Source organism: Peromyscus leucopus, chromosome 10 (assembly GCF_004664715.2).
Source record: "Peromyscus leucopus breed LL Stock chromosome 10, UCI_PerLeu_2.1, whole genome shotgun sequence".
Lineage (NCBI taxonomy): Eukaryota > Metazoa > Chordata > Mammalia > Rodentia > Cricetidae > Peromyscus > Peromyscus leucopus.
In genome coordinates, this window is record NC_051071.1 from 18,065,106 (window position 1) to 18,091,457 (window position 26,352).

The window sequence follows — 26,352 nt, forward strand, 5'->3', positions numbered from 1 at the left end:
TGACCCACCTAGCTTAGCTCAGCAATGAGGCTGCACACTCACCTAAGAGAAAAGAGACATCCCCTCACCTCTGCTGAACCATTTTTTAAGCAAATATTTCAATTTCAAATTTTGATTCTATTGCAGTTTTTCTAAAGCATACAGTTTTTTTAGTTAAAAAATGAGTTTCCTTAAAAAAAAATACTTTACAAAGTTCAGTGCTACATAAAAAAAGAGAAAATACTGAAAAAAATGTTACAAAAATACATTTATATTTACAAATTCTGTCGAAATGTGGCTTTAACAGTACAAAGATGTTTGTCTCTGGAATGGCAGGTGTGGCTGGGAAAAGGAGGCAGGGTTTCTGCTCAGTTAAGGTTTTACAGCCCCCAAGCAAGGAAATGTAAACAGATCATTATGTGATAATACAAATACATGCTTATCAAAAGAAAGTGGAGATTAAGCAAAATTTTAACATCTGCTTCTTGAATGAGAACAGCTCATTCAGTGTGGGGGGTGGGAGGAGGTTGGTTTTTATGACTTGTTTCTTAGATAATACAAAATGTCCCAGGACTTTAGCAAGATGTCCCAGAACTTTAGCAAGGCTCTGATTTAGATATTTGCCATTTTTAGGATAAAGGTTATACTGAAAAAAAAAAAAAAAAAAAAGATGGAGGGAGAGCTGGATTTTGGAAAGGCCACATTTGTGGCCAAGTCTCAGGCAAAGTGGTGACTGCCAATTTTCTGTTCCATGTGTCAGGGAGTGTCTCCCCTATCCATGCTTTATTCAGCTCTGACTTTTGGCAGGTAGAGGCAGTGGCAGACCTGTACAAATGACGAAGAGGGGGTGCAGATGAGGACTTCACCCCAGGCTCTCTTAGAATCAACGGTGGGGTGCATCTCTGGGATTCTGACTGGACTAGACTGTAAGGTCTGGGGAAATCTTTCTAAGCTCTTCAGGGAATTCTCATTGGCAGTGAGGGTAGAAGTAGGTACATAAGCATCATGTACCAGCTTTGTCTTATACAAGTGCAACTCGAGGACCAAAATGAATGACTGCAGATGGGCAAATGAATGACTGCAGAGGGTCCTTTTTTCAAGTCTTCACTTTTTTCTGCAACAGTGATTCTTGAAACTTTGGTATTTATTGGATATCCTGGGGGTACTCGGAAAAGTCCATGGGCTTAAGAAGAATCAAGCTGAAACTCTACTGGCTGGAAATGTCTCATGGTAGCACAGCTCAAGACCCAGTCCTTTAACGCTTATACAGTTCAAGGCTCTTTCATGTCTACAGTTTTGGGATGGAATGGGATTCTAAGGCACAAAACAGTGTTCAACAAATGCCTAAACTGCGTTATCATTAGCTGGAATGCAATTTGGTCCCCCCCCCCCAACAGGTCTTCTATCTATAAAGTTCATGGCAGCAGGACTCACAGAAAATCTAGGATTTAAGAGATTATCATTTCCCATCATGAGGTAAAAAGTAATTTTCATAGAGTATCATGATAGGGGCTCCTGGTAGATCATATGTATAATGTTTGTGCCCATTTTAAGTGTTAGTTCCATATGTTTATTTTCCCCTGAACTACCCAAGGGTGGGGCTAGGGTATAGGAAAAGCTCATCTAAGATTGGACGGAGAGACAATTAGTAGGGAGATGTCCTGGGAGGTATATGGGTCTGGTTATGTAATGGAAGAGTAAAGCTGAAATAAGCTGACGGGATGTAACAGAATGATGGACCCAGCACAGTGCCTTCCCTCTCTGTACTTATTTTACACCAATGGCTGTTAAGGTCCCTTTAAAGCAGTGGCTCTCAACCTTCCTAACGACCTTGAATACAATTCTTCATGTTGTGGTGACACCCAAAAATAAAATTATTTTCATTGCTACTTATAATTGTAATTTTGCTACTGTTTTGAATTGTAATGTAAATACCTGTGTTTTCCGATATTCTTAGGTGACCTCTATGAAAGGGTCCTTTGACCCCCCAAGGGGTCATGACCCACAGGTTGAGAATGACTGCTTTAAAGGGTCTGCCTTGCAGCTCTCACAGCCCTGTGTCTACCACACAGATACAGTGAGGACAGGTTGGCAAACAAAACCTTAACCCTGACAACAACTAAACTTTAGGAAGGATATTTAAATAAGAAGAAAAGCAAGTTTGAGTAGTTTTTGCTACTTTATTTTGTTATAAGAAAAGTGTTTCAAAGTACAAAAATACTAAGATTTCATTGCTACAGTTTGACTGGCTTTCTACGCTTTCCCTCACCAATCACCTGCCCGACAAGTGACAGGGTCATTTTGAATTCCAATTTAGAACAAACACCTGCCTAAATGTTTCCTCTGCATTCTCCGTGGATAAACGATCCATGCGGTGTTTCCTGGCAATGGCTTGGAATTTCAATCTCTAGAAATGTTGCTTAATTTTCTAACTACTTATTTTTGTAGATGACAGCCTGACATTGCCAGAAGTGGACAACAGTTAGGAAACCCAGGGAATGCTGCAAGCCTCATTACCAGGCTTGAGGGAGCAGCAGGATGACTAACTTGGCCTTGCACCTGACTTACTAGTAGAGTTCTCAGTCATTGCTCTCTTGGTTGAATTCTCTAAGGAAACATACTTTCCATTCCCTTTTAAATCTCAGAGGACAATGGGCAATATTATTTCCTTTGTGAACTTTCTAGATCATCCCTAGTCTGTGCTCTTGGTGCCTGGCTGATATAATGTACTTGGCATTCATTATTTTGCCTTATGGTTAGTATTTATAAGTCCATTTCTACCCACCTCTTGATAAATGGGAAGGGATGAATACCAGGAGCATTAAAATATTGTTTTACCAAAGACAGCTCTTAACTCATTGGGCTGCAAGGATGGCCAAAATAAGAACAAGCACTGAGACCTTGAGTAGCTGGAGGCACCGGTGACAGTGGGGTTATTTGGGGATGAGTTTCTTCTGAAAAGCATCCATGGAAGCATTGCCATGTTTTTCAAACTCAGGTTGCATGCTTGTCACCTGAGTTCCACTCCATTCTCAAGATTCTTTCTCTGGGAACCTGCATGTGGTGCTTACCACGGTCTGTGACTTGTTACACAGTAGCCTAGATCATTTTCTCTCAAAGGGAAAGAAAATGTTGGTGGCAGCTTACCAGGGAGGAAAATATATCTCCAGTAAACACTTATAAAAATGAGCAAAAAGATTATTCTCCATGTGTGGTTTATACTAATTTTGGGGTCTAGAGGGGGTGAAGGCAAAGTGGATTTGAAGAGCAGCATCACTTTTGTGGTCTCCTGATCCATGCTTCAACAGACACAATGCTGAGACTCAAATTTTGGGGTATATTCCTCTGAACTTTTGCATTGTCACCCCATCTTGATTAAAGGCTTTTGGGTAGAACACTGATGGTTCAAATGTGGCATCATGGTTGTTCTTTGATAATACTGTTTTTTTTTTTTCTTTCTGACTTTATGACATCAAGACGGGAAAGCATATTACAACTCAAAACAATGAAACGGAAAACATACAAGGAATCCTAAGAGTCAGAAAACACTGGTAAGTAAACGAGTGTGGCTTGAGGGACATATTTCTACAAAAGTAAGTCTGAGGGAAAATTCTACCCCTTCATCCTTCTTCTCCCAGCCCCGCCCGCCCGGTGAGTAACAGAGTGGCTTATCCTATGGTACCAGCCATGATTTCATGCTGTACACGTGTGGCCTGCTCAGGGCATGCAGGGCTTTTAGTTGTCTTGCCACAGAAGTGTCTTGAAGCAGAGCTGGTGGAACCAACTGTCTGGCAACAGTTGGCTCCAAGCAACTCTGTGTAATACATACCGCAAACAAGCTTCTCCCTTCTTGGAAGAGCCCACGAATCAAATCGGTAAAGAAAATAAAAACCCAATGCAGGTCCCTATGCAGCAAATCTCCTTATGTGTGTTTTTTCCCCAATGCACCTCACCATGAGGTAAACTTCAGTTCCAATGGACAACATTCTTGATGGATGCCTTTGTGTGTGTGTGTGTGTGTGTGTGTGTGTGTGTGTGTGTGTGTGTAGACTCTTCCCAGTTTGAAGATCAAAAAATGTACCTTCAACTCCCCAAAGTGTGTCAGGGGAGGGGCTCACATCTTGGGTCAAAGACAAAGCCCATCAAAGTTACAGTTTTAAACCAGTCTGAGGGCCTGACGTTTGGCACAAGATGGGCATGGCTGTCAGGAGTGGAGGTGCTGCCATGGCTTGGTCCTGGGCTTCTGCAAAGTCTGCCAATTTTATAGCTGGTATGACATCCCTCCACGTCAGGCTCCAATAAACTCGCTGCTCGGTGGTGCTGCCCGTAGGTATTCTGCATTTTCAGCGGTGGGACCCTTAAAGATGCCATTTGGCTTGGCTTCCTGGGGAAAGAAGTCCTGTTGGTAATCGGGGTTGTCCAGGCTCATTTGGTGGCTGCCTTTTGGAGCCCAGAGGGCAGTGCTGGCAAAGCCACCGCTGACACAGGGAGGCTGGGCAGTGTTGAGATACTCAGGGTTGCCCACTGCGTTGCTATGGGGATTTTGATAATGCAGGTCTCTGCCAGCAGCTGGATGCAGGGGCTGATTGTGATAGACGGGGTTCTGCACAGAGCCTGCTGGCCTTTTGGGGACAGATTGGTTTATATATTCTGAAAAGAAAAAGAAAGCACATGTGAATTAGTAGAGCTTCGTCCCAAGATTCCCAAAGCAGAACTTCATGGCTCTGAAATTTCTGGGAACTCTGCAAACCTCTTTAGTGAGACAATTGATGTCAGAGGGCAGGGAAGTTCTGGGAGTACTGTGGAGATGACCAATAAACTGTGATATTTTCTGTTCTTCTCAAAGCACATGGGCACATGTGGGTTTTGCAAATTTAATGGAAGATGTATAAGGGTGTGTGTGAAAGAGAGAGAGAAAAGACACATATATCCATCTTTTGTATGTAAATGAATACATTCATGGACACTTTCGCTACTTGCTTCCAACCCAACAAATCTGCAGAAAACCCAGCTGTAACTTGCGTTTGACACAGGCCTCACGCATGCTCACGTTCCCCTGTTTCTTCTTACTCCCTTCGCCATATCTACAGATATGCCAGTCTCCACCGCTGGATGACTTGGAAAGAAACAACCGACTCGTGCCGAAGGAAATGAGGGCAGACAGCAAGGCCAATGACTATTTCCTGAGCAAGCTACTCACCAGGCACAGGGAGGAATGTGTCGTCTATGCTGTCCTCAGTTAAGGCACCGGTGGGGTCGGAGCTGTACCGCTGCAAGAAGCCGTCTTCCTTGAGACGGCAGCTCTGCTGGGGAGAAAGTCCAGTGAGGATTACTCAGACTTTGTTATAGGTTAACTCCACCTGTGGTCTCATTAAAATGCACATTCAAGCTGGGTATGGTGGCATGTGCTTCTGATTTCAGACCTTTAGAGGCTGAGACATGAGGATCATGAGTTCAAGGCCAGCTGGGCTACACAGACTCTGTCACAAAAACAGACAAAGTAGACTTGATGGAGTCCAAGTCTGGGAAAGCAGATTTCTGACAAGCTGCGAAGTGACGCCTGTTCCATTGGGTTAGGGGCAGACAATGTCTTGATCAGTACATCGAACAGAACGTCCTGAAGGGATGGCGATGCCTTCTAATCTGTGTTGCATAATAAGGCCGTCACGTGCCACATGTGGCTACTGAACACTCGGGGTGTGTGACGAGTTGAATTTTATATTTTATTTTATGCTATTTAAAATTGAATTAGTGGTGTGGTGGCTTCTGCATTACACTTCATCATGTTCTGTGTGACTTGGAGGGCTCATGCCAGCACTAGTGGCATCCCCACAGATCCTGCTGGTAGATCTGCTGGAGACCTGAACATCTTCATTTCTAACAGCTTTAGGTGATGCTGATGCAGTCTACCTGTGAACTACACTTCCCGTGATCGTGCGATAAGTAATCACTTTGACTGGCCTTAGGATTCCAGTCAAAGAAGCCATGGTGTGGAAAAGAATGTGTAGCAAGGAACATCAGCAGATGTGGGCAGAGATGGGCACTTTCCCTGTGTAACAGGGCTTGAAAACCAGCTTATTTGATGCTGGTTTGTAACATGCTCATACATACCCCATTTCTGTTAATGCAAGCCACAGTGGAATTGTTGCTGTTTGCACTCTGGAAAAAAAGAAAGAAAGCAATGTTGCTCATGGTACACTGGTACATTCTCACCCATTTCCAGCGGATGCAAGAGATAGGTCTCACAGAGTAGAAATATTTCAAGGTGTTTAATGTTTTGGATGGAAGCAATTTTTTTTTTTGGAGAGAAGATTTTTGTCTTGAATTATAGCTTTAGGAAAACCAGGCAACAAAATAAATAACTGTTGATTATGATGCTAGGTTCCGTTTTGTTAGAATTTACTTCTTTTTCTCCAAGTATAATCTAGAAAATGGCAATTAATCAATATAAATCAGGGGAGTGGGGAGAGAGGGGGGGAGGGGGAAGGGGAGGGGGAGGGGGAGAGGGAGAGGGAGAGGGAGAGGGAGAGGGAGAAAGAGCAAGCGCATACCAGAGAACTCAAGAGGGGAGTCCGAGATGTGGATGGGCTACTGAAGAAGCCTTGCTGTGGGATGAGGTACTCGTCAGCATCAACCACGTCTTCCATGTCCTCTTCATCCATCAGGGCTCGGTAGAAATTGGAGTCTGTAGGGCTCGGCAAATGCATTCTTTCATCCCCCTGGGGCAGAGATTTTGAGACCATTAGAAGGGGCAATAGAGCTGCTCTTCTGCTTCCTGGCCACAGAGTGAGAGTCTCTATCAACAGGTGTCTGCAGGCTTGTCGCTTTAATTATCATGCGACCTTCATGGCTCTCAGATACATGGCCCGTGGCATACTAATGTGTGGATGCTTTGCAAGGTAATAAAAGACAGAAATCCAGTTCTGACAGCCTGCGTATGAAAAACCGCTTAAGAGGAAGGAGAAGAAGAAGCGATGGGGACATTTACTGTCCCCTACACAATGTTATACAAGGTGTTTTGCATATATTATTTTACTGAAGCTTAAAACCCACAAAGTCAAACGATCTTGATTTTGTTATTTCAGAAATAGATGAGGAAATGGGCTGATTGGTTGTACCAGGTGGCACAGGGATGAAGACAAAGTCAAGGATGGAAGCCATGTAGGTTGCCAGTGAAGTCTTGCTTCTCTGTTTAGCAAAGCCAGGGCTCTAATGAGCCAAAATATAAGATGACTGACATGTGAACCTGAGGAACAGGTTGGGTCCAGGTAGGACTGCTCAAGTGATATGGTGACTTTGGAGCTGGGTGGGACCCACCACTTATCCCCATGTAGTTCAGAATCATTGTGTTGTTACTGAGGCAGCTCCAATACACAAAAGGATTTATGAACAAGAAAATGTCCCACAGGTTGTGTTGACCCAGCACAGTGGTATCAGGAGCTGTTGGAAGGATTTTATTGATGGAAGTACAAACTGTAGCCCGGTACCTGGATAACAAGGTAGCGCTGGGGGTCTCGGGCCATTTTGGAGAATTCAACAATCAACTCCCGGAACTTTGGGCGGCTATCAGCATCTATCATCCAGCCTGAGAAAAGAACGAAGAAAAGTAGAGCAATTAGAGCCCTGCAAGAAATGGTAAAGAGAGAGTCGCTTAGAGCACTTATGCTGTGAGCTTTCTGGGCAAATGAATGATGAAGAAAGACACAGAATCTTTGGGGCTGACTTCACAGTCTTGTCACAAGAGTGGACACTGGTTGGTTCTCACAGTCCATGAGAAGTTATTGTTGCCATTAAGGGATCGAACCCAGGGACTTGTGCATTCATCTCCAGCCCTACACAATACCTTTAAGTCAGAGCAACAATAAGACACTCTCGTGTTCTTACACCTGTTCTTCCTTAGTCATCATTGTTGTACTGTAGTCTTTAGTGATCACAGAGTAGTGCTGTGTAGCAGTCACTACTGGACTGCTCTGGCTTCGGTGTGCACTCCATAGCCTTCCAGACTGGAAACCAAATTAAATTCAGAGAAATATCATGGCCTTCTACAATCAGTTACCATCCATACACGTGACAAGGCTGCATCCATGTCCTGTTATTTATTTATTTTGCCGTGCTGGGGACTGACCCTAGAGCCTCATAAAGCTATTACCTTCTGTGTGAAGATATATTTAACAGCCACATTGGTGCACGGGATTGCACAATGATCTAAATATAGATTCAGTGATGGGGAGGATAAACTGTGGACTTGAAATCATTGTGCCTTTTGGGGATTCACATTTATTTTGTTTCAACTGGATGTCAAACTATTTTAGGCCAAACTGCTATGTGACCTTAGACATATCATGTAACCTTTCTGGGCCTCAGCTTCCTCAGCACAAACCAAAGCAGTGAGAAAAGATCAACTCTCTGGTCTAAAGTTCAGAGATACATTGTTATTTATATTAACCCGGCTGTGCTCTGGTTAGTTTTTGTCAACTTGAAATAAGCTAGAGTCATCTGGGAAGAGGAAACTTCAATTGAGGAAATGCCTCCATTAGATTGCCCTGTCAGCAAGTCCTCAGGCCTTTTCTTGATTAATGAGTCATGTGGGAGGGTCCAGCCCATGGTAGGTGGTGCCACCCCTAGGCTGGTGGTTTTCAGGTGTGTAAGAAAGCAGGCTGAGGGGACCAGGGAGAGCAAGTCAGTAAGTAGCATTCTTCCATGGTCTCTGCTTCAGAACCTACTTCCGGGTTCCTGAGTTGAGCGCTTGCCCCGGCTTTTCTTGATGATGGGCAGTAGGCTGTTAAGCCTAATAAACACACTCCTCTCCAAGCTGCTTTTGGTCAATGTTTTATCACTGCAACAGAAAGTAAACTGAGAGAGCCAGTGGCTCTGCCATATTCCTGTACTATGCTTTGATGCCAAGGCTATCACATGTGTAATGTTATTTTCAGAGCTGAGCACACTTGTGATTTGTGTGAAATAAGAGCACTGATCCAAATGCACACTCCTGTTGGCATTAAAATGATTAACTGCTATACTACAGGAGACCTCACGTAAACCCACTGTTTGAAGGTTTAAGCCAGAGCAGAAATGTTGATTCTATCAAATTCCCATGGTTACTCATTGTTAGGCATTTTGAAAACATTAAGTCTCTCTGGCAACAGGTCTCAAAATGTAAGGCAACATTGTAAGGTCATTGGACAACTCAGAGAATAGAATACTTTGGAATAATGGATTATGAAAGACTTTAGTTTATTTGCTTGCAAATATGGGAAAATATGAGGTCAGGATGAGTCAAGCAAGTGATTCCTAAAGAATGTTTGCAGGAGGTGTTTATGACGTTTCTGGAATTGTGTGCCTGCCTTAAAGACTGATGATGTTTCTTCAGGGAAATAAAGGCCTTGGATATTTGGCTAAGAGTAGTTAAGTCCTCCCAGACCCATCTCCATAAGTATGGATGGTCACTCCAGTCACTCACACTTGACCATGATCATGTAGACGTCGATGGTGCAGATAGGTGGCTGTGGAAGGCGCTCTCCTTTCTCTAGGATGGACGAGATCTCACTTGCAGGGATTCCATCATAAGGCTTGGACCCAAAGGTCATCAGTTCCCACACAGTGACTCCTGAGCAGACAAAGCAGGCAAGGAAAGTTATTGCTTCATGAGTTAATGGGCAACATACTACCTAATCTTTGGTTATTGTTGTTGCTCAGTATTTAAAAACTTATGTTCCTATAGCCTTGAGCCATTGGCTTTACTACTGACACCTTTGGTTTGCCTATCAGGTAGGATAATAATATCTGTTTCGTAGCATGGCTTCAAGGATCTAGTAAAGTCTTATACACAAAATGTTTAGCTTAATGTGAGGCATATAGCTGCTGACTGATAAGTGGAATAGTTCAGTAATAACCTTAAGATAAGGACAACTGTAAAGTATGAGTTTGCCACAGAACAAGGTCCGCCCACTTACCCAGCTGCCCTGAGCGCCTTATACTCACAGTAGTGGACATAAGGACTGCATGAATATGGTTGTAAACTGCAAAGCATTTGACATATAATGTTCTTTGTCCTAGAGCTAATATAATCTGATATGTCTGCTTCCATGGGAAATGTTCAGGGTAGCCTGAATTTGTGTTTCTTGGTGATGACCACCCATGTCTGGGTCAGAATAAACCACCCCTGATTCCCTTTGAGGTGAGGGTTGTGTTTCATAACGGCAGTGTTTTCCAAGCTTTCCGTGAACTGCTGGGAGAAATTCAAGGACCAAGCGCCAGACACAGCAACCAAGGGCATCACTGATGAGGCCACTATAGGCTCAAGATAAGGGAAGAGCATGCAAGGCAGGCTTGGCAAGAGTGGTCACCCTGTGCACAGGAAGCACAGTCCTGTGCATGGCTATGCTGTGTTGAGAAGAACTGGGCCCTGGGGAGGTGGTTCTTTCTTGAGCAACAAGCAGTAACTGCTTTCCTGTTCTTATTTACTTCCTACAGTTATCCTCATGGTTCACCCTTGCCAAGCTACTCTCTTTGACACAGAGATATTAAATCAAGTACCAGATGAAACAACCATCTTAGCTGTTTCATGAGAAAACATCGTTTCTTTATCAGAAATGCTTCCCCCATGAAACCTCATTTGTTGTCTTTCTTTGGTTCCCTTCAAGTTCAAAGCAAGAGCTTACGTCTGTTTGACTTCTGTAGGCAGAGGCTTAGCCCACATCCTGGCCCTCTTCCCTCTATGACCTCCCTTGCAGCCTGAGTTCATGGCTGTCTCTAGTGATACTTGGTGTGGTCTGTCCTTTGTCAGATTCTCTTAGTGCAGTAGACAGACACAGCAACTCTGTTATTAATGCTCACTGTCTTGAAAGGTAACACTTGCATGTCAGAGCACATAATGTCAATTAACAAATAATAAGAACCAGCTTAGCCCTACTACAATTTCATTAGCGTCAGAGTTTTGACTCACCATAGCTCCAGACATCACTTTGGTGTGTATAAATTCGGTGTAAAATTGATTCCAAAGCCATCCATTTGATAGGTACCTTGGGACGATGGGAAATAAAGAAGCAAGAAGACTATTAGCTTACAGCTGAAAAAAATCTAGTCGCTCTAGGTGTAATTACAAATGACTAATGTGGAAAGCCAGTTGACCTCCCTGCCAGGCTTTGGGTCTTCCTCTCAGTAGGGGTTTTTAAATATCCCAGAGAACAGATGGTCCCAGAGCCACTTCATGAAAGTTGTAGCTGAGAGCATTTTGGGCGATGGACTATTTTGACGAACTAAGGCTGTGGTATTTCCCTGCAGCCCTAGCTCCCAGACTTTGGATTGTGTTTTCAATAACCAAGTTCACGGGGTTGACAGTGCTATTTAGGGCCATGCTGTCAGCATGATAAGAGGGCTGTAGCTGGGGGTGGCTGGGGGTCAACTGGGGGGTCTGGCAGGGCTGTGTACCCCTCACTGCTGTGCTGAGGCCTTGAAGGAACTAAAAACAATACAGAGGGAAGATAGCCAGCCTCCTCACCACCAGTCCCCAGCGTGAGTCACACGGACTCACCGGAACTCCCAGAACAACACAGCTTATTCAATATGAGTCTCAAGAGAGGGTATTACTAAATTAGCTGTGATATTTCCCAGCTGGTCTTTTGAAGGGTGTTTTCCTCCTGGAGGAGAGAGTTGAACTCAACAGTTGCTAATGTCACCTGGAGTTTGGAACTTGCTCTCTTTAGCCTCAGGGGGTGGGGAGGGGCAGTCTTCCTCTTCACTACCTCTCCCACCAAACTCCATTCACAAAGTAGGAGATGACCCCGACTAGACCCCTGGTCATGGTGGCAGCTCCAGTGACCTCACTCAGAATGTTTGGCAAATGCTGCCCACAGCTGACAGGTAGGGGGATGGGTCTGGTTGCCAGGGAGACGCTTCCTGATCTGCTATTAGGTCCTTACTTTGCCTCCCTCTGCATGGTATTCTTTCTCTTCGGCACCAAGCAGTTTGGCCAGCCCAAAATCTGTGATCTTGACATGCTGTGGTGTCTTCACCAGCACATTCCTAGCTGCCAAGTCACGGTGCACCAAGCGCCGATCTTCCAGGTAGTTCATGCCCTGAAACACAGAGGGCCCTGCAGTGAGAGAGTGGACCATCCAGAGGCTCCCCAGTGTCTTTTGAAGGTGGTGCTCATGCACCTGAACTCAAGGTTAAGTTCAAAAGAATCCCTGGGCTGCTCCACACCAGGGAATATAGTGTTAGCCTTCATACTCTGTAACTCGAAGTTGGTAAACATTAGTAATCATCTGAATAAATAGGGGGTGGGATGGGGGTAGGTGGGGGAAGCGGGAGAAGAGGAGGGAGAGGGAATAAGTGTTGGTATGTAAAAGGAAAGAAAATCTTTTTTTTAATAATAAAAATTACACACACACACACACACACACACACACACACACACGTAGAAGAAGCCAGTGATAGAGTAAGACTCAAAGGTTGGGTGCAGACCTAAGGTGGCTGCTTCCCCTACAACTTGCTACCTGGAGCCTCTCCGAGGCCTCAGGCCTCAGCTTTCCTTATCTTAAGGGGGCTAGTGCAAATCTCACTAGACTATGGCAAAGCAGGGTTCCTTGGTGGAGTTCAGGCATCCTTTTGTCATTTTCCTTGGGCTGTCTTCTGTGAGTCGCTACCAACAAAGAAGACTGCCCAGCGTTGAGTATGTTTTACAAGACACCATTCTTTACCACCCCCATGGCTGCCCCACAATTCTGCTGCAATCGGAATCACCGATACAATAGCAATAAAGAGGTAATGCTTGAAATGTAGCGGGCACACTGATGCACAGTGAATCCCCCAGAAACACTTCCTTTGAACCGCTGTCTTTGCTTAAACCTTCTGGCATCCCTGTCACGGGCAGTTTTCCTCCTGCTGGCTGATGGGCATCACTTTTGGCTTCTATTCCTTCTCTGGCGTGGGATCAGCTGAGCTGAGCTCCCCGGAGTTTACCTTGATTTGGTCTGCGGATACTAGCTTACCAGCAACGCCTTCTCTATTCAGGACCAGGCTCGTCCAGAGGGACGGGCGAGAAGGAGTCAAGTGCGCTGAAGTCTTGTGTGTTTTGTTCCACACTCTCTCCTCTGTTTGCAAATACACCTCTCCTCTCTGGCCAGGAGGGTGGGTCCCGTCTCCCACTTCCCATTAGACTGATACTTTATGAACTCTCCTGCACAGAGCTGACCTAGAGCAGGGCTTGCCGAGGACACCCTGGAAATGTGAGACTTAAACCAACTCTTCTTGTCAAAGTGTTTTCGTGATGGTGGATGCAACTCCACTTTAGTGCATTGTCAGAGTAGACCTATAGACCAGGATCATCCCCTAAACTTCTGGGCAAACTGTTTGCTTGTTTGTGCACAGATTCTCACATAAAAGATTATTGTTGACTTAGCCTATCAGAATGAAATAATGTTCTTTTTGAGCACAGAACCAGCCATCTCAAGAGAGTAGATTTCCAGGAGGCTGCTATCAAAAAACGCAGCTTTGAGTTCTATTTTGGAAACCCTTGATGTCTTTCTTTCCTTGGAAAATAAATCACTGTCCACACCTCTTGTGAACAAGAATTATCCCCCTCTCTATCATATTATTTAGAAAGAGCCTATGTATTTTAGATGCTTTTCAGGTTCTTTTGAAGATGTGCATGCACAAGGAAATAAAAGTGAAGGGGAAACCGGCAGTGTCTTTTCTGGACTAGCACTTCCAAGTTAGACATCATGGATGGGGAGCGAAAGGACAGGAAGGAGCAGAGGCCAGAGAAACAGTTCCAAACACGAGACTCCCTCTCTCTGCCCCTTTCTCCTGTGTGATGGCACTTCAGAGGCTGTTCCTTCCTCAGCTCCAGCCACCACTCTGATCTTTGGCACTGTAACTGTTCTGGTCTTTGGCGCCCGTGTGTCTTCTAAGAGTAAGGACTCTATATACTAACTTTTCCCCATTAGAAAAGGGGGTGATAACACTTGGCCTTCTGCCTGGGTAGAATGTCCTCACTGGTTCTCGCCCCCACTCTCCCCCTTCCCTCTCTCTCCCTCCCCGCCCCTCCCCCACTCTCTCCCTTTCCTCTCTCTCTCCCTCCCTGTCCCTCCCCCACTCTCTCCCTTTCCCCTCTCTCTCCCTCCCTGTCCCCCTTTTTCATCTCTCCTCTCATCCTTACCCTCTCTCACCCTTGCGGTCTTCTATTACTGTCCAGCATGTCTTTCTTTCATTCCTTGTTCACATTGGGAACTACTGTGGGGATGTTGCACAGGCTGAAAGCCACAAGTCTCTATGCAGAGGACCAGTCCCCCTCTCCCTTTCTCCGCCTTTATCTAAAGTTTCTTGTCTTTTGCCCACTTATTGAATTCACAAGGAGATCTTGAGAGTGCATTTCAAACTCCACACATACACAAACTACCTGTGTTGACTTTTATTTCGCTGCTTTAAATGTCTAACAGAGACCCAGGGGTGATGGTGCAGTGCTGTAGTAAGATCTTCAGTGGTAGCACCAGGAGGATCAGGGGTTCAAGGCTACCCTTGAACTATATGAGACACTGTCTGGGCTATATGAGACACTGTCTGAATCAACAATAAAATGCTCAACATGGATTTGGTTCATGGGACACATTTTGAGCATTTGTTAAACAACGAATAATTTAATGATATGATAGCACCAGTGCTAAGTACTGAGGATGTACCAGCTACCACCACAGTGCAGCAGCAGCCTCTCTGTTTAGGTACCTACAGGACCAACTTGTTAGAGACCTGGAGCAGCCTGCTTCTCAGACAAGTTCTCAGTCTCCAGACACCATAGGGATTAATCCTAATTTCCCCTGCTGTGGTCTGTGAATGAAACTTGCTGGCTGGGCCAACGCTGCTTGTGCTATCAAAATCAAAACAACAAAAATCTAGTACTTGGTGGTGTGTCAAGAACTCCCTGTCATTGTGCGAGCCTGATAAACCCATGGAGCCCTGCTGACTCATCACACCCACAGGCTCAGGGCTCTCAAGGAGCATCATGGCTTTACTATAAACACAGGTTTCCTCAGAAAATGTTTGGAAAAGCCAGAGGAGAGTGGCCACGTGGTGCTCTGAGGTACACAGCTCAGCAAGGGTCTTAAGTCAAGTAAACTGGGGACAGAGAGATTAGATCCATTGTAGACACATGTCTATCCACTTCACTCTGTCACACACTTTCAAGGCAGTTTGAGAGGCCATCCCAGAATCCAACAGGGTTATATTTTAACAGGTCACTAAAGATAAGAGCTGTAATATTGCTTATGAACTCTCAGAATCTAAACAGTAATATCAGCACTGGCTCCTGTAGGGCCCCTTGGGAGGCTCATTTCCTGATTCCTTTTACTTTAATTGAGTTTAACATATTTATTTTTGTTTAATTGCTATAGGATAGTGAGAGTGGTTTTTGAAAAGCTGAAGTTAAGAAACAAACTTAAAGAGCCACACTGGAGCTTCTGTTGAAAAGGGCTGGCCTAGTTGTGTGTCTCACAGGGATATCAAAGGTCTTTCTGGCACATTACCCTGCTGCAGAACAAGAAAGGGCTGAGTAGAGAGTGACATTTAAAGGCCAATTTCCCAAGGGTTGTACATCCCACATGTCTTGGGCAAAGTTCAGAGAGGCTAGAGCAGGATCCATTTCTGTTCTGCCCTAGAAATCACGATAAGGATAATCCTGGACTTAGTGGCCCCCACACTTTCCTGTGCAAGGAGGGAGAGGAGCAGGGAGACAGCTGGGGAGTGTTTCTGTGCTCCAGCATCAAGTGCAGGACAAGAATGTCAACATATGAGCAAGTGTACATGCTGCTAAATGCTCGCTCTGATACCTGCCGGATTTTGGTGAACATGCTTTTTATGTTTATACTTTCAAGGGGTCAGTTTTAAGTTGGCTGCTTACATTTAACTATAATTTTTTTTTTCATGATGAAGGATGAAAGAAGAAAATTTAAAATAATTAAAATAAAGCAAATATTTGGTCCTTTTAGTATGGGTACTGCTGTATTGTGCAGTTATTTATGAGGTGTGTGTGTGTGTGTGTGTGTGTGTGTGTGTGTGTGTGTGTGTGTGTTTTGAAGGCAAATAGATCTTATAAGCCCTTTCTTCTGTGGGTAGGAGCAATGAGTGCATTGCATCACTCTCCACTTTGGTGTTCTCTGTCACTGAGATGGGAAGTCCACCCAAATGGGAAGGTGCAATCCTGCCCTGAAGCCTGCAGAAGCCATGGTTGAGGGAGCAGATCTGAGTGGTAAAGACCAGCATCCAGCTGGCACCGGAGTAGGAAGTTGCATATTTGATGGTGTACAGAGCAAGTCCGAGCCTCTCTTCTCCCACACGTATCAACGCAGACAGTAGCTCCGGTTTCAGCTCTTACCCACTTGCCTTCCCATCCTCTCCAGTCCCCACTCCTCTACGATGACAGAGCTGCGTTGCTGTAGCTTTCCTTACAGGACGTTCAGCTTCCAAGGCTTCCATTAATTACCCTGATAAACTACACTCCAAAAAATAGTAATTCACAGCTCCAGAAACAAACTATTCATAACTTTTACTGTGGGAACCTAAAACCAAGACTGACTTAAATATAGTTTGGTGCTCATAGAGTTGTGGTCTCCCATAAACACACATAAACCAGTCTTCCTGAGATTCTCTGCCTCAGATAGAGGTCTTGAATATTCCACAAAATCCTGGTCCTAGAACCATGCACAGGTGTCAGAGTCAGTCAAATATTTATCTGAAAGTGCAAATCTGTGAGATCTCAACCCCAGTGACCAGCTCTGACGTCCCGAGTCTAGGGAAAGGACTAGCTCATGCAACTTTATTTATTGTAGGGCTCTGCAATATGTGTGCTCATATGAGTTAAGGACAGGTGTGGTGTTTGCCAAGCTGAATGGATATTTCATGACTTTAATTTGGAAGTGATACAGTTTTGGGTTTACCAGTTGTTTAATATTCCACATTTAAGCAGCTCATTCCACTAAGTGGAGGCTTGTGGTAAATTTTGCAGTGAGGAGCTTGGGAGACTCCCTAATCCTTTCTAACTTAGGTCTCCTGAGGTTCCTCAGGTTATATGTCCAGAAAAGAATCCATTTTTTGCCATAAATGGTAAGGAGAGTATAAGTCTCTCGATCCTCTACTGGTTCCTTTCCTAAACTGCCTCCCATCTCTCTCCATCTTTCTTCCCCTCCTTCATTTTCAAGCAGGTTAGCTCAGACAATGGACTTGTATAACCACCAATGTCTAGAAAACTTTTGAAGCTGGTCAGTGCTTTTGTGGGTCAAGGAAGGTATTTGTGAGTCAATTGTTCCTACTTTGAAATGCTAGGACTTGAGTTCGTGCTCAGCCACTAAATGTCTGGAAAGTCTTCCTTTGCTCTTGGAAAAGGAAAGCTGTGTAATACTGAGATAAGTTGCCACTAATGCAGGAGCAAAGTTTTCTCCTGAGCACCTGGGAAAACACTATGCTCCTCCCCTTCAGGGGTGTACACTCCACCACTTGTCTGGTTCAATACAGCACAGTAAGGTTTCCTTGTGAATTCCCAAGCAGGCACACCACAGGCAAAGAGTGAAGTGCTCCAAACGTGGGAAGACTTCCAATCAAAATAATGTACACAAAGTACAACAGCACAACAGTGGCCTCAAATAATAGGCAGAAATTATGATTAATATTACGTAGAAAACTATCTTAAGAGACAGTCAAACCTCAGAAACATTGGCAGCTCATGCATGAACGGCACCCACACTATGCACTATCATGCTTTCAGAGGGTGGTTTAGAAGTCACTCAAACTTCTGATGTGAATGTTAAGATAAAGGAGAGAGGGAGAGAAAAAATCCTTAAAACCAGACACACGAAAACATGAGCTAGAAGATGCTACTTTCAAATAAAGTCAAAGTGATAGACATCTAGATCCAAGCAACACTTCAAGCTAGAGCTAGGCTGACTTTGGCCACTGTTGACCTTGTTTAGCCAGAGAGAAAAGAGAAGAAAGGAGGCAACAGTCAGCAGCAGATGTTCTCTGGAACCAGAGGCAGGTGACAGGCTGGCTCTTCTCTGCCTTACCATGCAAAAAGACAGGTGGCGGAACACAAGAGCACTCAGCAGCTGAGGAAGACTGAGCAGTTTGCCCAGCTTGCCCAGCCCATGAACACCAGAATCAAGATCTGAGTTTAGAGTCCACTGAAATGGTGAGCCTATTTTGGTTTGGGCGAAACTCATAGAGACTCTCTGTCTGTTGAGGCAAAAGGATGATATTATTATTACAGTCTGATTGGTCCACCTGCCAACCTGGAGAGAGAGAGAGAGAGAGAGAGAGAGAGAGAGAGAGAGAGAGAGAGAGAGAGAGAGAGAGAGAGAGAGAATCCAGGGCCTTGCATAGGTTAGGTAGGCATTCACACTGATCTGTGCCCCATCCTTCAGGAGATTCACTTTTGTGGAACCTGAGATGCTAAGTCTCCAGGAACCTCTGGTGAAGGGGGGGGGGATCAGTAGTGGTCATGCATGAGAAGCTCACCCTAGGGAATGTAGGGTTCTGGTACCCTTCCCCATTCTGGGGATGAAGTTTGGGAAAGTGGTCACAAACTCAAGAATAAACCATGTTTTCTGAGTGATCGGCATGCAGGAATAAAGGAAGCAGAGTAAACTAAGAGGCCACTTGAGAAAGGAGCTTATCATGTCCGGGCTGAGGGAATCTTGGAGGAAAATGCAAGGGAGAGTTTCAGGGTTCAGGAGTCTTCGGAAACCATTCTATATCTAGTGAAAGTTGTTCTGGATTAGCTAGAGGTCAGCTACTGAAGTAGGTGGAATAGTGTCCCCCAAATTTCACATCTTTCTAGAACTACAGAATGGAACTTTATTTGGAAATAGGATTATGAAAATTTAATTACTTAAAGATCTTGAGGTGTACCAACCTGAATTTAGGATGAGCCCTAAGTCCAATGGTTTGCACCTCTTTTCTGTGTATATTTATGGGATGCAACTTGATGTGTCAGTGAGTGTTCCTGATATGGAGAAAATGAGACAAAGCTAAACAGCATAGCCATAACCTCATATCTTTGTGGTGAGGATACTGAAAATCTGCTCTCAGTGTTTTCAAGCCCAGTGACAGCATCAGCGTGTGAAAATAAAGGGCATCTAGACAAAGAGACAGGGAAAAGCCAGACAAAGACACCACGGAGAGTTCAGTGCGGCTGGCAGAGGCTAAGGAGTGCTGAGGACCCCAGAGGCTCAGAGAAGCAAGCAATGAGCCTCCCAAGAGCCTTTGAAGCCAGTGTCTCCCGGACATCCTGAGGTCGGACTGCTGGCCTCCAGAAATACGAGGGGATAAGCTTTGACAGTGATAAGACACCAAATCTGTAGGACTTTATCCTGATAGTACCAAGAAACAACTACACACGAGCAATAAGCCTTTTGCAGCAACAGGAATCCACAGCAACTCGGGCACATGCGGCCCCATTTGAGGACTACTCTCTAACAGTTATCGCGTAACTCCGATATTCTGTGCAGAGCATCAAGACTGGACAACGGCAGCAGCTGAAACCCACAGTTAGACTAGCTGGAGAGGAGTGAGTGATCCTGATTGTCCGGGGTTGCAGCTGAGACATCTTCTCAGATGCCACAGGCATACAAAGGACATGTCGTGGTCTGGATGACTGGGGAGAGGGCTGATGTTTTTCCAGCACAGTCCAGAGTTTCATACTAAGAAGCGGGCCTCGTCCTATGCCACAGCTCTCAGAAAGAGGTGGTTTGGTCATGTCACATGTGCATGCACCTATGTGTCCGTAGAGATGGGTGAGGCAAGTTCAGCACACACCTTCCTACATGCCAGGAGCAACTGCCACCATGGGCAGAGCCTGTTGACAGGAAGAAGTGGCCCAGATCTGGGAGCTCATTTGCCTCTGCTTCTGTGGTCCCTTGCACCTCCTTCAAGAACTTACTCAACTGTCTGAAGAGGATGGAAGCGATGACATGTACTTAGAGACCAGGCTTTACCACAAATGCCTTTAATTTAACCATGTAAAAATGTGCCATTACAGTGAGAAAATAAATCAAACTTTCCAAGTTGGGTGCCAAAATATGACGCAGGGCTGAGGTTGCGATGGGAGAAATTTGAGATGAAAGTCTGAGTCCTTCAGAGGGCCACGGGAAGTTAAATGTTTGGTCTATTTCTCTGTGCTCATCCTCAGCCCACGAGGGTGGAGGGGATGTGTGCTCCCTCAGCCACTCTCTGGCTTTGGAATATTTCTGTGATGGGAGACACTGAAGTAGCCATTCTGTTGGCCTCTCCAGAGATTCATATCAGGCTTTATGCTTGTCCTAGCTCTGCTAATATATCCAAACCATCTCCGTCTTTTTTTTTTTTTTTTTTTTTTTTTTTTTTTTTTTTTTCTTTTTTTTTGGTTTTTTGAGACAGAGTTTCTCTGTGAAACAGTCCTGGAACTCACTCTGTAGACCAGGCTGGGCTCAAACTCACAGAGATTCCTCTACCTCTGCCTCCTGAGTACTGGGAATAACAGAGTGTGCCACCACCGCCCAGCCATCTCCATCTTCTTAATCCTCCTTCTGATCTCACCCTGTTTTGATGACCTTACTGTGAAGTCCCAACTGAATTAAACCACCACACTGTGCCACAAATCACAACAGTATTCACCAAGCAGAACTCCAGAGAAAAAAGGACAACATCCAACAGCGTTGCACCAGTACCAAGGTATATGGGCATTGGTTCTGTGCCCAAGCCAAGCAACTGAACTCAATCTAAAATAAAGACAAAAACACGCATACATCTTCTCAGTGAGCCCAGTTGCCCAGACTGCCTTTCCACGTGCTCTTACAAATGATCGCATCTTGCAAACGGTCTCCTAGAAGACCAAGGCAGAGTACAGCAAGTCAAGGTGCTTTGTACTACACAGAAACATTGCTCCTGCCTCCCCAGGCTGGCCGCTGGCTCCTCGTGCACCCCAGTGGGCAGAGCCCCTCTGGTGCTCACCTTTGCGATCTGCACACACCAGTTGAGCAGGTACTGGGAGCCGATGTTGTCCTTGTGCTCTCGGACATAGTCCAGGAGGCAGCCATAGGGCATAAGCTGTGTGATGAGCTGGACGGTGGAGGTCAGGCAGATGCCCAGGAGGCGGCAGACATGGGGGTTGTCCACACTGGCCATCACATAGGCTTCCTACAAGGCAAGGACAACAGATGTATTACGATTGCTCCCTGGCAGTGGCCAATGGGAGAGGCATATGGATCCCTTTCCAGGTAAAAAGGGATGACTTTGTTCTGAGTTTCAAAGTATGTAATCTGTACACAGTGTCAGGGACATTTATATGAGGCTATGAAATACCGATATACTGTGGGATGTGGCCTCTCTTTAGGTGTTGTTGGAGGTCTGCTTGACAGGAAAAGGCCCAAATTTAGCATCAGCAAAAGCTTTGATGTAAAGGGGCCTGAGTCACCCTGATATTTCAGAGTTTAGGAAATGCTAGTATCTTCCTTGAGATGACCCTCCACCCTCCACTCAAGGCTAATGATGACGCTGTTAGGCCTTTGTGGGGTCTGAGTCTGGATATCAGTTTGTCCTGGACAATGACTTGCTCACTTTGTGAGAAGCCCTGGTCACAGGTACTGTAGACACCCTATCTTGCAGGAGAGATCTCTGGGCCAGCAGGCAGCCTAGAGGAAGGTCTCCCTTCTCAACACAGCAGGCTTGATTCAGACTGAACGGTGGGAAGGCACTTGGGTCAGGAAGCCTGCCCACAACACCCCTGCACAGATCAACTGGAGAAGTGCTCTCAACATACCAGTTCCAGCCTCTGAAATGGATATTCATACATCTGAGACACTCATATACATGTTCACACATGCTCACATATGTACACTCACATATTCTCACACTGAAACATCCACCCCCCCCCCCACACACACTCACACATGTATGCTGTAGTATATAAATCTGTTTTACATTCTCTTTCCATTGCCTAGCCTAAATTTAAACTGGAAAGTATATGGAAAAATTATTAGGCCGTGGGATTGCCAGTAAAGCACAAATCACGTCTCTCCTCTGGGTCTGGGAAGCTGTACAATCATAACAGCAAAGAAATCCTCTGGCTGGGCCTATTTTCTCAAGATGTGTTTGAGATTTGGGCACATATTGTATTCATTTTTAGAGGGGGAGAAAAACCCTCTGCAAATTGGAGCAGTTTGAGACGCTGAACTGCCATAGGCTGATGATGACTGGGACAGGAACAGAGCAGGGGGTGTGGGTGTCAGGCCACACAGAGCCTGGAACCTTGCCAGTTGGTCCTACTAAACGATGATAGACAAACAGAACTGGGCTGTCACTTCCTGCCCGCACCCAGCACAATGGGAGTGTTGTGTAGTCGTGTGTGAACGTTAAAGTGAGCTTTGTTCTCCCCTGTTTATGTTGGAAGTGGGGAAGGTGCATTGTGACCCGCAGAAAATATGCCTGGTATCCCACAACAATCTCTGAACCAGCTGCAAGCAGGCAGCACTCACAGGGGAGACCCCGGTGGCTTCTGTCCCAGGCTCACTACAGGACGGTCTGTCCCTGGGGCTTTGGTGACCCTGAAAAGCCATTATTTGTTACTATTGCCGATATGAGTTTTGGATCCTTGCTTGCAGTTTCTCCCAACTCTGAACTATTTGTGTTATGAATGAGGGCAAAGGGTTCCAGCAGATGCTAAATTCCTGGAGAGGCATAAAAATGAATGGTAATGGATCAGTGAGCTGGTCCAGTGTGTAATGGTGCTTGCTGTGGAAGCCTGACGGCCCAAGATGATCCCTGGAGCCCTCAGCCTGTGTAGAGAGGTAAGGAGAGAATCAGTAAGTGCACAAGTCATTTTCTGACCTCGGCACATGTGTCGTAGAACATACATCTCAGGGCATTCCCTTACCATGTGCACATGTATATGAGCTCACGAGTGTGCATGTGTGCCTCATGCACACACACATGCACGCACGCACGCACGCATGCACACAAACACACAACTGTTTTTAAGACAAGTGAGAGGGTAGGGATCCCTGACATTTAAAAATGTTTAACGGTTAATTAAATCACTAAAAATCATATGACAGGGAGCTAGACCACAGGGTTACTGGAACCATTTGCAAGCGCATGCCAGTATTTAAAAAGCACGTTCGCTGTGGGCTGTCCTTGTGGCAATGCCGATTGATGTTCGACTAAGTCCCTGTTGAAATTGGCCTTAGAACCACAGGCCTTGCTTCCTTCAGCAGAACCCAGTTCCTCAGTGCCCTCACCCCCGCTGAGCCTGCCAGGAACAGCACATGGCCCTGCACAGAAGACGTTCTGAGTGCCTGGCACCCAGCCTCGTGACAAGCAACCCAGAAGCCCTCAAGGTCATCGCCCGCTAGCCGCCATAGCCATGACGGCCGACACATGAGGAGGAAGCCAAAGGCGACGAGAATGAAGGCAGGGGGCAAGGGCAGAGGGAGAGTGAGCGACGGAGAGAGGAAGGGGTCAAGGAGCAAGAGTGGGGAGGGGCCTTTGGATGGGGGTGCACTTGACTTGGATGCATTTACTGTAGTCACCTCCAAGCCCCCCCCCCCCAAAGCAGATCTCCTGCCTCCTTTCTGGAGCATAGCTATCATTCAGCATATTTCCAAACTGCAAACTGTCCTTATATTGTTACCGTACAAACACGGCTCAAGCCCACATTATTGGGTGTAATTTATTAGGGCATCCATAATGAATTAAAAACGCTAACTAAGGAATCAAGGTTGGCTAAATGATTTTCCTTTTAACAAGTACAAGTGATGGAATGTAAGTAAAATGTCTTCTCAAGCCCTTGTCTGCTTTTCCTCCCGGGTATATGAATAGGATTTGGCATTGACTCGTAAGCTTTAAAATGAAAGATGATTTTGCTTGACAAGTGTATTGCCAGCGTGCATGATTTTCTATGACACTGCACTCGTGTGTCATCTTTCATAGGAATGGGCAGTGTGGGTTTCCCTTAGCTTCCCTCTCTTCTCTTCAATCGTCTGTCTCAGTATAAGAGTAGTTTTCAACATCTTATTGGAAGCCCTGACAGATACTGAAGTGGGCTCTATCCAGTTCCAAGATGGTCTCTTTGCATTAGCCTCTTCATAGCTGAGTTCAGCCTCTTCATGAGCTAAGAAGGTTAGGAGAAGTAGGAGAAAATTCCGTAGAATTCAAAGCAAGAAGATGCTCTCATAGAACATCTTAAAGGCTCCAGAAAGTAACAGTCATCAACATAGGACATGATGTGTCAATTAACTGGGAGGCGTTCAGAAGGTGGGGCAACAGTCTAGTAGGCTTCACGCTGTTGATCTCTGGCACCTTTTTAAAAAAGCCGTTGCAAAGACAAGCTAATTCAGCAAAGGAAAATGAATGCTCATTTCAGAAACTGTGATGTACTTCAGACCTCCGCTATAGAAATCTGAGCAGTTCGGGCCTCCATCCCCTCATCTGTAAAACCTGTGCTGGGGTGCATCCTGTAGTCACTATGGTAACACATGCTAAGAAACTAGCATCAAGACTGTCCCTGGGAGATGTATGGCAATTCTGAGCTTTCATTCTTTGGGGTGGAGGGGTAGTGTGAGTCTTGGAGAGAACTGTACTTTCTCTATCAGGAAGGATGAGAAGAGATGAAAACTGAGTGTTTATGATGGGGTGATGAAAATTATTTAAAATCGAGCTTGTGATGGCAGGAAGCAGAAAAGGTGCTTTCTGAGATCCCGAAACTGTGGGCAGCTCGACATGAAGAGAAACTCACGTCAAGGATTTCCTTGTTGGCTTTTGGAGATGTGGCTTCTCTTAACTCCTTGATGGCCACAGGAATTTTGACTTTCTCACCTTCTGGAATCCAGAGACCCTAGGAAGAAGAAGAAAGCTGATATTAATCCGAAATCATCATGCCAGGCATCTTGTTACCTTGTGAGCTGGATGAGTTTTTTATTAATGACTCCAGTCCTCAAGGCTCTGCACTGCTGGGACTCATTATATCTCAGAGGCTCTTCACTACCAGGCTCTAAGAATCTGAATACTTCTTTGGATTAAAACAAACAAATACCACTCTATATCAGAGAAGCCTCTCTTTATGGCAAGTGGAGACCATCACAGAAAACCACAAGGCAGAGATCAACTGGGAATATTTCAGAGGAGGAGCCAGAAAGATGTTAAAAGCCAGAATACCAGAGAGTCTGATGTGAAACAGTTTTTCCTAGAAATGACTGCATAAACAAGTCAAAAACATTGCAATATCAGTGGACATGCTAAGGTGGAAGGGTGAAAATCTCACGGGATTCCAGCCCTAGAAAAAGAGCCATAGGTAACTAATGCTCTCTGGGAGAAGGAGAATTAGTTTCTCCCAGAGATGAGCCTCCTTATTGGTTGTCCAATGCAGAGAGGTTAGCCCTGAAACTGTATACACATGAATGGACTTAGCCAGTTGTAATGTATTTATGCATATATATGCATATATACATATATATGTATATGTAACAATGAAAAAGGAGCTATCAACTTGAGAGTAGGAGTCATGTGAGAGGGTTGATGAAGGGTACCTGGGAGGGGCAGAGGAAGAAATGAGAGGGGAGAGAATGATGTAATTATATTCCAGTTAATTATTTAAAACAAACATTCATATAAAACTTCCAAGGGGTTTAATGGCCCACATTTGTAATCTCAGCACTTGACACCATTACAAGATGATTGAGTTTAAGGTCAGTCTGGGATACATAGTAAGAGCCTGTCTCAAACAAATCAGGACAAAGCAAAACAAAAATCTATGCTTGAGCTGGTTTGAATGAGAAATGTCCTGCGTGGTCCGGGATTTTTGAATCCTTGGTTTCCAGCTGCTGCCACTGTTTGGAGGATTGCAGGTAGGGCACCCTTTCTGGAGCAAGCACATCACTGCAGGTACGATAGGCGATTAAAATTCTCACACCATTTCCGGTTCGTTCTCACTGCTTTGTGCTTGCATTTGAAGATGTGAATGCTCATCTTCCTGTTCCTGCCACCAGACCTGTATGTGGTGCACTGCCACGCTTCCCTGCCATTATGGGCTCTAACCCTCTGGAACTGCAAGCTGAAATAAAGTCTTCTCTAAGTCACCTTGGTCATGGTGTTTTATCATAGCGATAGAGAAGCAACTCATACAGCTAGTTATAAAGACAGTGTGGATCATTCTAACTGGATTCAGACATTATGAGAAAATAGACCTAGAGGAAGCACATTGAGATGTCCGCTATATGATTTATTCTGACAGTTCAAAAAAGGCAGGCCCTATGTCTCTACTGGCTACACTCCCAATGAGTGCTCTGTCGAGGGCAATGTCATCTATGAAAATGCTTTGGATCTCACAGTGCTAACACACAAAAAAAATTCTTT

At 45.1% G+C, this 26,352-nt stretch overlaps 1 protein-coding gene across 2 annotated transcripts in view; it reads right to left on the reverse strand.

The window, feature by feature from the left end:
• Positions 1 to 2,139: 2,139 nt before the first annotated feature.
• The window catches only part of Egfr (epidermal growth factor receptor), a 171,821-nt gene continuing 147,608 nt past the window's right edge, over positions 2,140 to 26,352 (reverse strand). Inside the window, exons 19-28 of one of the 2 annotated variants that reach the window (XM_028887422.2) lie at positions 24,737 to 24,835; positions 20,956 to 21,141; positions 11,901 to 12,056; positions 10,925 to 11,000; positions 9,440 to 9,586; positions 7,467 to 7,564; positions 6,531 to 6,698; positions 6,091 to 6,138; positions 5,180 to 5,285; positions 2,140 to 4,629 (exon numbers count right to left, since the gene is read on the reverse strand). In XM_028887422.2, coding sequence (XP_028743255.1) covers positions 4,268 to 4,629; positions 5,180 to 5,285; positions 6,091 to 6,138; positions 6,531 to 6,698; positions 7,467 to 7,564; positions 9,440 to 9,586; positions 10,925 to 11,000; positions 11,901 to 12,056; positions 20,956 to 21,141; positions 24,737 to 24,835 — 1,446 coding nt within the window. In that variant the 3' untranslated portion in view covers positions 2,140 to 4,267. The remainder of the gene's footprint in view (positions 4,630 to 5,179; positions 5,286 to 6,090; positions 6,139 to 6,530; positions 6,699 to 7,466; positions 7,565 to 9,439; positions 9,587 to 10,924; positions 11,001 to 11,900; positions 12,057 to 20,955; positions 21,142 to 24,736; positions 24,836 to 26,352) is intronic. The other variant, XM_028887424.2, reaches the window with a different exon arrangement.